Below are 13,698 nucleotides of genomic sequence, written 5' to 3'. Positions count from 1 at the left end.
AGGTTAGCTGAAAAACTTTCTTTTTTCAGATCATGGATAGGACCACTGGTTAGGGCACTCCCTCCTTGGGCATATGATAAAGCAAACCCAAAAATACATCTACTGTCTAAGTAAGGGTTTCTATTGCTGTGAAAAGACACCATGACCACGGCAACTCCTATAAAAGAAAACATTTCATTGCGGCTGGCTTACAGTTTAGAGGTTTAGTCCATTATCATCCTGGTGCAGACATGGTGCTGGAGAAGGAGCTGCTAGCTCTACCTCTGGATCTGCAGGCAGCAGGAAGGGATTGTGAGCCACTGGGCAGGTTTCAGTTTCTGAGACCTCAAAGTCCACCCTGCTAGTGACACTTTTGCTCCGAGGCCACACCTTATAATAGTGCCACTCCCTGTGAATCTATGGGGACTGTTTTCTTTCAAACCATCACATCATGACATGAGACCATCACTTAGCTGTCTACCGCCATGACAAAGCACTGTAACCTGGAGAGTTTGTTTTGGTTTGTGATTCCAGAGGAGAAAGAGTCCGTCATGGCAGGGGGCAAGGCATGGTGGCAGGAACACGACTTTAAAAGTGTGCATCTTTAACCACAAGTGTGAAGCAGAGAGTGGGTTGGAAGTGGGATGGGGCTATAAATGCTCAAAGCTCACCCGCAGTGACGTACTGTTTCCAGTGAGGTCACACCGTCTAAAGGTTCCTTAATCTCCAACTGGGGACCATTAGTAGACGAGGGACATTCTCATTCCGTAATGAGTCTAGCTAGAATCACAACTATCAGCAAGAGTCTCCAAGAGCAGAGACAAACTCCATCCAAAACTATATACTAGGGTTACATCATCTCCACAGCTGTCTTCAGTCTGCGAGAGCCCCATCTGAAGTATCACAGATTTTCATCTGGATGAGACTTGTAACAGATGGAGGAGAGATGGGAACAGCCCTGAGCCAAGGCTCAGAAAGAGTTTTCCCCACAAAAGCAAAGTGTGCTGTACAAGAGGAGCCATGTGATGTTCAGCTGCTTGGGTAGTTGGAGGCCACGACAAAACACCCCGACGAGAGCAACTTGAGGGAGAAAGGATCCGTTTGACTCACAGATCCAGGCTAAAGTCTCTCATGGAAGTGAAGAAGGACTCTAAAAAAGAAATCTCACACTAGCTCAAAACTGAGAATAATAAAAGGTTATTTATTTAGAGTAGACTCACAGATCACAATCCTCTGCTCGAACAGGGAACAGCAACCGAATCCAGCAGCCGAGAAATAGGCAGGTGCATGCTTTATATCAGAGTCTGTAGTATATGAAGCCACGCCCCAGTGGGTGGGTAACTTAAAGGCTACTGGTAGTAGGAATTCCTATAACATTAAAGGTCAAGTCCAGGCAGGAGGAATGTAAAGCAAGTGGTCATATTATATCCACAATCAAGAGCAGAAAGTCATGAGTTGTATGCACGTATGTTGTATGTAGGCATGCTAGTGCTAACTTGCTCTTTCTCCCTTTCATTCATACAAGGACAGAATTTCCCACCTCAGTGAAGCCACTTAAGGAAATTGCTTAAAGGTATACATCCCACGAACTTCAATAAGGCTGTTCCAAGTCCTGCATTCTGTAAGTTCTTTGTGTGGTAGGTATGAACTTCTGTCATGACATCTATTCTATAAGGTGGGGGGGGGGTCTTTTAGATTTTTTGCTTTATTTTTGTAGGGTTCTGTTTATTTGTTCATTTGTTGTTTTAGAAAGATGCTTTGGGAAATGCTCCGCTCCCTCATTGCCCCCATGGACTGCTGTCTGCAGGCTTTCCCACCCCAACCCCTGTTCTCCAGATCAGTCACGCTCTCTACAATGGTCAAAGGTTAACTGGGACTCTCCTTGTCTCTCCAGCTTTGCTACTGAACCTGGGGAAGGCACTGCTGACCCAGGTGGAGGATGAAGCCGGAGGGGAAACTAAGACCCCACAGGTCCAGCATTTCAGAATGTCTGCCATCATCCCTTCTGTCACAGTGTTGCTTTCTCGACAGTCACAGCTCCCAGACACTTTCTGCATCATCTGCCATCTCCACTATGCTGCTCTTGACGGGCGCTCTGCTCTTTCTCCCCAGGCATCGCCACACCAGAGGTGTCACTGGCTGTGGATTGTTGATCTTTCTGATCTCATGGTGCTCCTTGTTGAAGTCAGCTTTGGCAAGGAATGTGTACCCCGTATCCAGTATTCTGGAATCCTGGCTTCTCCCGAGCAATCTATCCAGCACTCAGAGTTTATAGAGGGTGGATTTTCTGAAACACACATGTACCGAGTGCCCCACCTGCTTCCCCTCCAGATGCCAGAACCCTGCCGCCCAGCTCCTCCTATCCTCCCTTGAACTCCACCCGGACACCCACCCTCACAGCCATTCCGACAGCAGTCAAACTTCAGTCTGTCCCAGCCCCTAGGTGTGGCTGCCCTTCCTGACACCTCATCTCAGCTCTGTGTGCTCTGGAACTCCTGATGGGGCTGGGCTGAGAGGACAAAGACAGAGCTTGGGGTACCCTTCTAGCAACACCCCCAGTCCCGATAGGTAGATGCCCAAACCACACGAGAGAACTGCTTTTCTATGTAATCAGTTCCTTAGGAACTTTCATCCCTGATTCGTTTATTTTGGAATAAATTATATTGTATATTCTTTGGGTTAATAGCAGGCTGTTCTGAAATACATAGATAGTAAACTGGTTTCCATGGTGACACTGAATGTTTCTACCATCTCACAGAGTTACGTTTTCTTCCCGAGAGTAACTAACATCTACTTATTTAATAAAATCCCCTAATGCAGTCTGGTTAACAGTGCTCCTGCTGGGTATGAGATCCCAGGCTTCCTCAGCCTGTGTTCCCCTTAGCCTGCAGCCCTTAGCTTAACCCTCTCCACGCTTCTGCCTTGAGGAACCCCACTTCCCTTTCCTCTCTCTGTATCGGAGGTCATTCTTCTTGTTGTATCTCACACACAAGTGAAATTGTGTGTGTTTTTCTTTCTGAGTCCGGCTTACTTCACTTCAGTTTCTAGAATGTCTATTCATCAGGTACAAGGCTTGCCTTTTCTCAGGCCTAACGGTCTTCCAAGGTGACAATTAGAGCATGTTCTTTACCAGCCTGCCTGACAGTTGACATGAAGCTTGTTTTCATATCTGCACCATTGTGGACAGAGCTGTGAGGAACTCTGAGGCAGATACCTGCTTCATGAGGTGGTGGTTTCATCTCTTTCTGTTGTCGACAGTGGAATTTCTGGGTCCTGTGTACCTTTTCCTGGAGCTCTGTGCTGCTCCCTACGATGGCTGTGCCCACCACCCACCTACCCACCAGCCACCCACCAAGAGTCGTTTTGTTGTTGTTTGTTTTGTTTTTATTTTTTAATCTCCATCTTGCCATTATTTGTTAACTTGGGTTTTTTTTTCCCTTTTTTATTATTTGTTTTCAACCAACATACAATGTAATGAATAGGATTCTTTTGTCGTGTTTTCATAGTTGTTTTTGTTGATCTTTCTCTGTTCACGTCTTCTCTTTTGACAATTGTTATCTTTTTAGGTGTGAAGCTTCTCTAAACACAGGCAGACCATTTTAAACTCTAACTCTCAAGCTTGGTAATTCCCCTATCCTCTTCAACATGGAATGCTTCATGGAAATTACAGGAGAACAGATAATTCCCCGTCTACGTGCAGGCAGTCTCAGTGTGACAGACATCCTTAGCATCGGTTGTCTGACTTGGCTCTAGTTGTCTCTCACTAGTCTCTAGGAACTCTGTTGTTCTTCTTGCCTAGCCCGTGCTGTAATGGAGACAATGCTGTAGGATACACAGCCATGCTAGCTTGCCAAGCCAATACTGACACGCTTGGCTCAAACCAAGTACCCTGGATATCTTTGGCCAGCTGACCTCCCAGCCCTCTGTGGGCTGATGGGTATTGAGGAGGCTTGTTGTATTTGGAGAGCATGTTGGAGTTCCTCTGTGGATAAAGAGGCTCCACGGCGGACAAAGAGTATTGTGACTTATAAAGGATGGCCAGTTAACACTTGGTAAAGGATCTCTGACCATTTTAGTCTCTTTTTTACAATATTCTTCTCCCACTTAACTTTTCCATGTTTTAACTTTTTTCTTTTTATAGTCAAAGAATTGACAATCTCTCTGTTCACGAGAGGATGTTTTCCAAAACAAGCAACACTCCCATGTTGTGAAGATCACTGTGCTCACTCCGGCACCTTCAAAATGAAATCACCTAGTAAAAACCACCGTGGCTTCCAAAAATACCCATGAATTAGACTCCCCTAGAGACCTAAGCTTGGAACACAACTGTCGTTTATATAATTCAAGATCCAGAACCAAAACAGAACTACCACAAAAGGCCCCATGCAGACTTTGCATTTGACGCTTTCAACAAGAGAGACCAATCAATGCAAAGGTTTGGAGGTCCTCCAACCTCTAGCCTGAGTCTCCCTAGTGAGGGAGGAGGGGCCTGGCCCAGACTGCCTGGAGATGCTGAGGTGTTCAATTCCAGTCTCATAAATCGGCCAGGCTGTACTTCCTGCTTCCCCATCTTCGGACACCCCCATCTCCCCACTAATGTCTTTTCAGCATGGGCCAGACAGAAACTACCTTCTGGGGGAAACACATCCCCTGAGCTCCTTTTCAGCTAGAAAACTGGTTTTTATGAAGGCTCTTATACACTTAGCTTTCCAAAAACCTGGCAGTCACAGCCTTGTAGTCACGTGACTGTGATATCAGACTGGAAATTGTATACCTCCCCAGCTCACCACAGCAAGGCATTTCTTTGGATTCCTTCCAGCATACGGCCAACAGGAAACAGCATAGCAATTCTTTCCTTCACATCTGAGCATGGCAACTATAGTTTTTTGTTTATTTGTTTTTCTTTGAGATGGGGTTTATTTGTGTAGCCCTGGCTGTCTTAGAACTCACTCTGTATTCCAGGCTGGTCTCAAACTCAGAGATCCACCTGCCTCTGCCTCCTGAGTCCTGGGATTAAAGGTATGCCACCATTACGTGAAAATCATAATTTTTAATAGAAAGAATTTTATTTGCAGGAAAATGTGTCCATCATCCAAAGTCATCCCTGACACATGACAAAGGCCACTCCCAGAACACTGTAAGTCACAGAGTTAACAGCCCAGTTCTTTTGATCTATAACTTTTAATGTTAAGACCTTGGAACTTGTAATGGAAATAGGGAAGCCCAACCTCCCAGGATATATAGACACCCAGAAACGCAGCACTTCCTCTTATTTTCTCTGAAAGAAAATCAATCTTTGAAGACTGTCCTTGCTTAGACTTATCTTCTCTACAAATCTTGTCCCAGGAGGGTAAAAGCAATGTGTTTTACAATGACATTATGGAAGACCTGACTCAAACTACGTGGGAAAGAGAATATGATCTTCCAGACAGCATGTTGTCTGAACACACTATGACCCTTTTAAGAATTAAGAGTGTGGTGTACTCTCTTCCAAACACATAACGGGGGTCTCAAAAATATACTTATCTGGCTGGGTTTGGTGGTGTTGGGCCTACGGTCTCAGCACGTGGAAGGATGCAGGACAATTTATAACTTCCAGGCTGGCCTGGACTACATAATGGAATGAGAGAGAGGAGTGGAGTGAGGGAGAAGAGGAGGAGGAAGAAGGTAGAAAAGAAAAAAAAAGGTGGGGAAGAAATTAAATATGGGGTCAAGGGAGGAAGTAGGGAAAAAGGAAAGGCGGGGTAGGTGGAGCGAGAAGGAAGGAAGAGGGGACAGAGGGGAAGGGACAGACTGAATGAGAGCAACAGGGGAGGAAGAAAATGAAAGAGACCATGGTGAACTAACGATAGCTTAGTAACAAACTGCTGTTCCTTTACTAAAATTCAAGGCTCTGAAACAGCTTTGTTAAAATAAATAGATAAATAAATAAATAAATAAATAAATAACCAAAAAATTATCTACTACCAGCTACCAGCCGTCTGTCTCAGTGCTGCCAGACTGAACTCGTCCCAACCGCTAGCAGATGGCAAGCAAGGCTGTGGCCGTCTGGGATCAGAGTCCTCCACCCTGGCATCTGAGTGCCACATGGTGCTGGCTGCCGGCACCCACAACAACCCAGCCTCAGTGTGCTCTGCAGCCTCTGCTGGCCGCCCACGTGCCCACATGGAGACAGGGACACAAGGTGGCCCTGCTACGGAGACCTGTTTCATACCCCGTCTGAGCACATAAGGTTGGAAGGCAGTCATCTGAGTCTCCCCGCACGGGGAGCCATGCCTAGCTATGGAGCCTCCAAGGGGTCTACTCCTGTGCTTAGGGCTTGAGTCACAGCCTACGGGGGCGGCTGGGGGCTATGAATCCTACTGTGGGAGGAGACAGACAAGAGTGTCTTCTGGCTGGCTTTCCCTGAAGTTAGTGCTGGTATCTATACCATGAAATCTCTTTGGGGATGGCATACATATGAGAACAGCTGATATTCTGATTGAGGGTCTCCACGCATTAAAGTCATATTAGCAACTGCAGTAGCCACGTGCGTCTACTTCCATTTCAGCTTAAAACAAAACTGATTCAACATTCAGATCCTCCGTAGCACAGCTGACTTGCGAGGGGGCAATAACCATGTGGATCCATCATCATATGAAGCATTGCAACCGACCCAGAACATTGCAGAGAAGACTCGTCTAGAAAAGATTAACTTCCAGGTACGCACTGTGACCAATTAGGGAGGGGACAGCAATAAGCACACAGAGGGATCGAGCAAGACAATTACAATGAAGTAGATGGGTTTGTGTGTTGGGGGGAGGGGTCAGATACTTAAATGAGAAAGGATATCATCAACTAGGAATGGACCCAAAAAGTGGGTCATGCTCTCTGGAGAGAGCAGAAGAAGAGGCCGTAGGTGGGGCAAACGATGAGACCTAGCAGTCCCTCCATGCCCATTGTGTGCCCACTGCTGTGTGGAGCTCCTGGCTAAAACCAATGACCAGTGAAATTTCCAGCATTCTTCCGAATAGCCCAATTCCATCTCAAAACAGTTCTAGAAGGAGCTAGAGAAACGGCTTAGTGAGAAAATGTCTGCTGTGCACTTTATACATGGGTACCAATTCTCAGCACCTATATAAAGAAGCCAAAGGCACCTTTAACCCCAGCACTGAGGAAGGGGTCAAGATGGAAGGATGGCTGGGGCCTTGCTGACCAACCAGCCATAAGGGAAAATGGCAACCTTCAGGCTAAGTGAGAGATTCTACGTTAAAGAGATAAGGCAAAAAGTGATCAACCAGATATAGGATGTTCTCCTCTGGCCTATGCAGGAACTCATGTGAAGGTGCCTACCATCTCACGCATGCGTGCGCGCGCGCGCGCACACACACACACACACACACACACGAGGTCAGGTGTGAACACTCCCATTTCACAGGCAAGGAAATTGAAGTTGACTCTTGTGGAATTCTCTACCCCGGTTGAGAGGATCTTCGTGTTCCTTCACACTCACACACTGTCTGTCCATCTTGGATCCCCAGTGCCTACGGTACTATCAGAGCTTCGCAGTGTCCTTTGGTGAGTGTGTGAATGACAGGAAATTCTAGAAGGTTTAAATTACAAATTAAAGCTAGATATACACCTTGGCATGCTTGACACACATGAGTAATGGTGGACATGGGCAATTCATGGTCAAGACCTTATTAGACCTGACAAAAGTCAGCGAGCAGCTCCGGGCCCTGTGGTCATTTCTTTCATTCTCTCTCTTATTCTCCCGACAGGTGGGTGGTTTGATTTTAACTGGCTCTCTCTTGGTCCAACTCTGTCTAAGGTATGTTAACCTTGTGAGGTTTTTTTTTTAGTTGATTTTATGGAACTCTACATTTTTCTCTGCACCCCTCCATGCTTCTCGCCTCCCCTTCAGCCCTCTCCTATGATCCCCATGCTCCCAATTTACTCAAGAGATCTTGTCTTTTTCTACTTTCCATTTAGATTAGATTCATGTATGTCTCTCTTAGGATCCTCATTGTTGTCTAGGTTCTCTGGAATTGTGATTTGTAGGCTGGTTTTCTTTGCTTTGTGTTTAAAAACCACTTATGAGTGAGTACATATAATAATTATCTTTCTGGGTCTAGGTTACCTCACTCAGTATGATGTTTTCTAGCTCCATCCATTTGCCTGCAAATTTCAAAATGTCGTTATCTTTTTCTGCTGTGCAGTACTCCATTGTGTAAATGTATCACATTTTCCTTATCCATTCATCAGTCGAGGGGCATTTAGTTTGTTTCCAGGTTATGGCTATGACGAACAATGCTGCTAGGTTGTTTCCTAATTTTCTGCGAAATCACCATACTGATTTTCAAAGCAGCTGTACCAGCTTGCACTTACACCAGCAATGCAGAAGTGTTCCCTTTTCCTCACAACCTCTCCAGCGTAAGTTGTCATCAGTGTTTTTTATCTTGGCCACTCCTACCTACCTGTGTAAGATGGAATCTCAGAGTTGTTTTGATTTGCATTTCTCTGATAACTAAGGATGTTGAGCATTTCCTTAAGTGTCTTTGAGCCATTTTAGAGTCCTCTGTTGAGAGTTCTCCGTTTAGGTCTGTACTCCACTTTTTTATTGGAGTATTTGTTTTTTCGATGACAAAATTTTTGTGTTTTTTGTATATTTTGGAGATCAGACCTCTGTCTGATGTGGGATTGGTGAAGATCTTTTCCCATTCTGTAGGCAGGCTGCCATTTTGTCTTGTTGATCATGTCCTTTGCTTTACAGAGAAGCTTTTCAGTTTCAGGAGGTCCCATTCATTTATTGTTTCTCTCAGTGTCTGTGCTACTGGGGTTATATTTAGGAAGTGGTCTCCTGTGCCAATGCATTCAAGTGTACTTCCCATTTTCCCTTCTATGGGGTTCAGTGTGACTGGCTTTATATTGAGGTCTTTGATCCATTTGAAATTGAGCTTGTCCATGGTGATAGATATGGATCTATTTTCCAGTTATGCCAGCACCATTTGTTAAATATGCTTTCTTTTTTCCATTTGATGTTTTTTGCTTCTTTGTAAAAAATCAGGTGTTCAAATGCATGTGAATTAATATCCGGGTCTTTGATTTGGCTCCATTGGTCCGCCTGTCTGTTTTTATGCCCATACCAGGCTGTTTTCAATATTGTAGCTCTGTAGTAGAGTTTGAAGTCAGGGATTGTGATGCCTCCCGAAGTTCTATTATTGTACAAAAATTGTTTTGGCTATCCTAGGCTTTTTTTGCTTTTCCATATTAAGTTGAGTACTGTTCTTTCGAGGTCTATGAAGAATTTTGCTAAGATTTCAATGGGAATTGCATTGGATCAGTAGATTGCTTTTGGTAAGATTGGCATTTTTACTATGTTAATTCTACCTACCAAAGAGCATGGGAGACCCTTCCACTTTCTGGTGTCTTCTTCAATTTCTTTCTTCAAAGATTTAACATTCTTGTCATACAAGTCTTCCACTTGTTTGATTAGAGTTACTCCGAGATATTTTATGTTATTTGTGGCTTTTGTGAAGGATGGTGTTTCTCTGATTTCTTTCTCGGCCCATTTTTCATCTGTGTAAAGGAGGTCTACTGATATTTTTGAGTTGATCTTGTATCCTGACACATTACTGAAAATGTTTATGAGTTGTAGAAATTCCTTGGTAGGATTTTTGGGGTCAATTATGAAAACTATCATATCATCATCAAATATTGAGAGTTTGACGTCTTTTTGTTTTCAATTTGTATCCCGTTGATCTCCCTTCTGTTGTTTTATTGCTCTAGCTAGGACCTCAAGAACTATATTGAATAGATATAAAGAGAGTGGACAATCTTGTCTTGTTTCTGATTTCAGTGGAATCGCTGGGAGTTTCTCTCCATTTAGTTTGATGTTGGCTGATGGCTTGCTGCATATTGCCTTTACTATGTTTAGGTATGTTCCTTGTATCCCTCTCTCTCCAAGACCTTTATCATGAAGGGATGTTGTATTTTGTCAAAAACTTTTTCAGCATCTAATGAGAGGATCATGTGGTTTTTGTATTTCAGTTTGTTTATATGGTGGATTATACTGACAGATTTTCGTACATTGAACCATCTCTGCACCTCTGAGATGAAGCTGACTTAATCATGGTGGATGATGGTTCTGATGTGTTCTTGAGTTCAATTTGCCAATATTTTATTTAGTATTTTTGCATGATTGAGATGGTCTGGTCCTCCCACTTTATCCCCTAAACCATCTTCCCAGACCCCTGTGTGACCTTGAATTGCCTGCCTCATTTGAATATTTAAATACGTTTGAGCATGTATCAATATGGAAAGACTGTGATGTCATCATTGAAGCGAGGAAGAAAGACAAGCTGAACACAGAGAACTTCTAGCCAGGAACATTTTCTCTTCATCCTGGATGTCTTTTCCTCTGTCTTCACATGGTCTGCAGGTGAAGGACACTGCTCAGCTAATTATGGCTTCTTGTTTGCCAAAGATAGAAGCAGGAAAGATTGTACACCAAGCTTGCTTGTTCAATTAAAAAAAGAAAGAAAGGAAATAAAAGAAAATCGAAAGAAAAGAAAATTTCCTCCTGGTTGTCGTGAGTCCCTTTGCAACGTTTCCATCACTAAGGACGTACAGACAGAGAGGGAGGCTCCCAGCTGAATGAGTTCCTCCCCCACAGGATGAGACATCCGATCTGCAGAATTGCTGGTCTCTGCGGATGGCAGCCCACCTTATTTGCATGCTCACAACTCTTTCCTCATCGCTGGATGCTTTACCCTGCTGTACACAGTTCACAGGGCAGATTCAATTACACTTCTTTCTGTTTCCCTCCAGGTTTTGATGTCATTGACTTGCTCCCCCACCCCCACCCCCTTGGTGCTTTAGAAAGGCAGGTATCCTGTGGGTGGTTTTCAGGAAATGATGGGACCACACAGGACATTAGACAAAACGTGGGACTGAAAGTTGATCTACCGCCTCTCAAATGGCCATTCACATACAAATCCGGGCAGTACATATAGAAAATGCTGTCTAGACACTCATGGCTGAGGTTGTGAGATGTTCAGAGAAGGCTCAGCTTTTAGCATTTCAAGATAGCGCACCTCCCCACTCACATGCCCCCCCCCCACCAGTTTCCCCCTTCACGGTCCATTGCATTAGTTCCTGTATGATAAAGAGCAATACCACTGCTTTTTTTTTTATTTATTAAAGATTTCTGCCTCTTCCCCGCCACCGCCTCCCATTTCCCTCCCTCTCCCCCAATCAAGTCCCCCTCCCTCATCACCCCAAAGAGCAATCAGGGTTCCCTGACCGGTGGGAAGTCCAAGGACCACCCACCTCCATCCAGGTCTAGTAAGGTGAGCATCCAAACTGCCAAGGCTCCCCCAAAGCCAGTACGTGCAGTAGGATCAAGAACCCATTGCCATTGTTCTTGAGTTCTCAGTAGTCCTCATTGTCCGCTATGTTCAAGCAAGTCCGATTTTATCCCATGCTTTTTCAGACCCAGGCCAGCTGGCCTTGGTGAGTTCCCAATAGAACATCCCCATTGTCTCAGTGTGTGGGTGCACCCCTCGCGGTCCTGAGTTCCTTGCTCATGCTCTCTCTCCTTCTGCTCCTGATTTGGACCTTGAGATTTCAGTCCGGTGCTGCAATGTGGGTCTCTATCTCTGTCTCCTTTCATCGCCTGATGAAGGTTAATATTCAGGAGGAAATGAAATAGAAAACACTATCCTGAGTGAGGTAAGCCAGACCCAAAAAGAGGAACATGGGATGTACTCACTCATATTTGGTTTCTACCATAAATAAAGGACATTGAGCCTATAACTCGCGGTCCTAGAGAAGCTAAATAAGGTGAATCCAAATACTACTGCTTTTTACAAGTGCATTTTTTTCTCTTAAGGCAAAATACAATCTGAGGTTAGACCCTAAGTCTTATAGCCTGCATCAGCTTGCACGGTTTCTGACTGGAGTTACCCACCACCCACACCACGCGCCAGCAGTCCTCCAAATGCCTTTCTGTTTATGAGGCATCTCCTTGAACCTCTACCTTCCTTCTGATTCGGTGAGCAGACACCTGCCTGCTCTGTTCATACAAGACATGAAGATTTAACACATCCTCAAATATTTTCTTTTTTTTTTAAAAAACTGCATTTCTTATTTGCTGTTTTTTTTTTTTTAAAAAAAAAAGGTAAAAACTTGCCTTGATGTGGATTAAATATCCCCTTGGCTGTTTCGACTTGGAAGAGTCATAATGCTTAGTACAGAGCTAATTTATTCCTTCTCTCAACAAACAGAAATACTTCACCAAATACACATGACACCCTCGGTTGTGTGTGCTTGCTCACTGACGTGTGTGAAAGTCAGGTTCTTGAATGATTAATTGAGGCTCCAACAAAGGTCTTGGGACACAATATTCTTTATGGGAGATGGGATTAAAATTTAACCCTTCTCCAATTTCCTCTCTTTGTAGTGAAAATTTCATTTTTCATCTGTTGGCCAAATAATTCCTTGGGCAGCCATCCGTAAATTAATCTTGAATTAATTCCTCGGTCTCCTGTCTTCTGATATATAATTTGCCAGAAGAAAACGCAGAGGCCCTCATCCATCTTTCATCAGACGCAGGGTGAGGATGGATGTCCCCAGTCTGAAGCCAGAGGCCCCACATCTGGCTCAGGCCAAAGTCTGGAACCATTCTGCACATCTATCCATCTAACCTGCAGATGTACTGGCTTCAGAGGACTGTGGGCTCAAACGTGAGTCAAGATCTGAGAGTCAGCTCAGGGAACAGGCAGTGTGGGCCTGTTAGTTTATGAGCCAGAAAGCAGGCCCGGAGCCCACAAAGAAGCCCACTGTCCAACTGATCGGCCACATGTTTAACAACCTGTGTAGAATATTGCCTATTTCATCAGAATGGAGAGCTATTCCCTGGGGTGTGGGGAAGACCCAAAGCTTGGAGCCTACGGTGGGGGTGGCTCAGTACTTGCTGCCACTCCCTTAAGAGCTGCAGGCACAGAACCCTAAAGAGGAACATGTGACATTGCACTCCTAACTCTTCTGGGGAAGGCGTTTTGCTTTTTCTGCTGGTCCCTGGCCGTATCTGGATACATCCCAGGCATTCCGTTTTCCCACGCTCCACCTAATGAAGAAAATTCAATATAAATTTTAGAGTTACCCAGATTGGGCCAAAAGAAAATGAGGGAAAGGATAAACGAAGGTGTGTTCAGATCTGGTCTTCTGCTCCTTTCAGTGGAGCAGCTGAATGTACAGCAGGGCACAGGAGCCTGTGTCTAAGGTTGTACAAAAAACGCAATGTCTACAGATCCCTCTGGACAAGCTCATGAAGATGAAGCAGGAGGTCCTATGTGGGTCCTTTCTGCTTGAAGGATTCCTGTGGATCCTCCAGCAGCTCCCTCACAGCTCAGAGGGCTGTGGACAGCAAGGTTTGCATGTGGAATCTGGAGTAGGGAGAGACAATGAGCTCACAGACTTCCCCGGTGCGGGCCTAGGGGATCACAAGGGCCAAGACTGGATTGTTTATCCAAGTGCTGGGCTGAGAGGGAGCTTCCTGGGGTGTTTATGTCTTCCTGGAGGGTGTGGGGGGGTGGTAATCACCGGACTGACAGAGGGTTGTTCATCTGGTGGTTGACATGCTTGTCTCTCCTTCCACTTGAATTTGTAGAGACTCCCTCTATGGGACAGAGCTCAGCTTACAGACTTAATACTTGGATGGCAGGCTTTGCCGGCGGG

The 13,698-nt window shown here is 44.9% G+C and overlaps 1 protein-coding gene across 1 annotated transcript in view; it reads left to right on the top strand.

Annotated features, from left to right (window-relative positions):
• The first annotated feature begins 230 nt into the window (after positions 1-230).
• LOC101994029 (amine oxidase [flavin-containing] B-like) overlaps positions 231-13,698 on the top strand; it is a 113,408-nt gene continuing 99,940 nt past the window's right edge. Inside the window, exons 1-3 of the mRNA XM_026785846.1 lie at positions 231-291; positions 1,874-2,184; positions 6,558-6,680. Of these exons, the coding sequence (XP_026641647.1) occupies positions 231-291; positions 1,874-2,184; positions 6,558-6,680 (495 nt within the window). The remainder of the gene's footprint in view (positions 292-1,873; positions 2,185-6,557; positions 6,681-13,698) is intronic.

Source organism: Microtus ochrogaster, linkage group LG3 (assembly GCF_000317375.1).
Source record: "Microtus ochrogaster isolate Prairie Vole_2 linkage group LG3, MicOch1.0, whole genome shotgun sequence".
NCBI classification, from domain to species: Eukaryota; Metazoa; Chordata; class Mammalia; order Rodentia; family Cricetidae; genus Microtus; species Microtus ochrogaster.
This window is presented reverse-complemented; position numbering and strand designations above follow the sequence as displayed.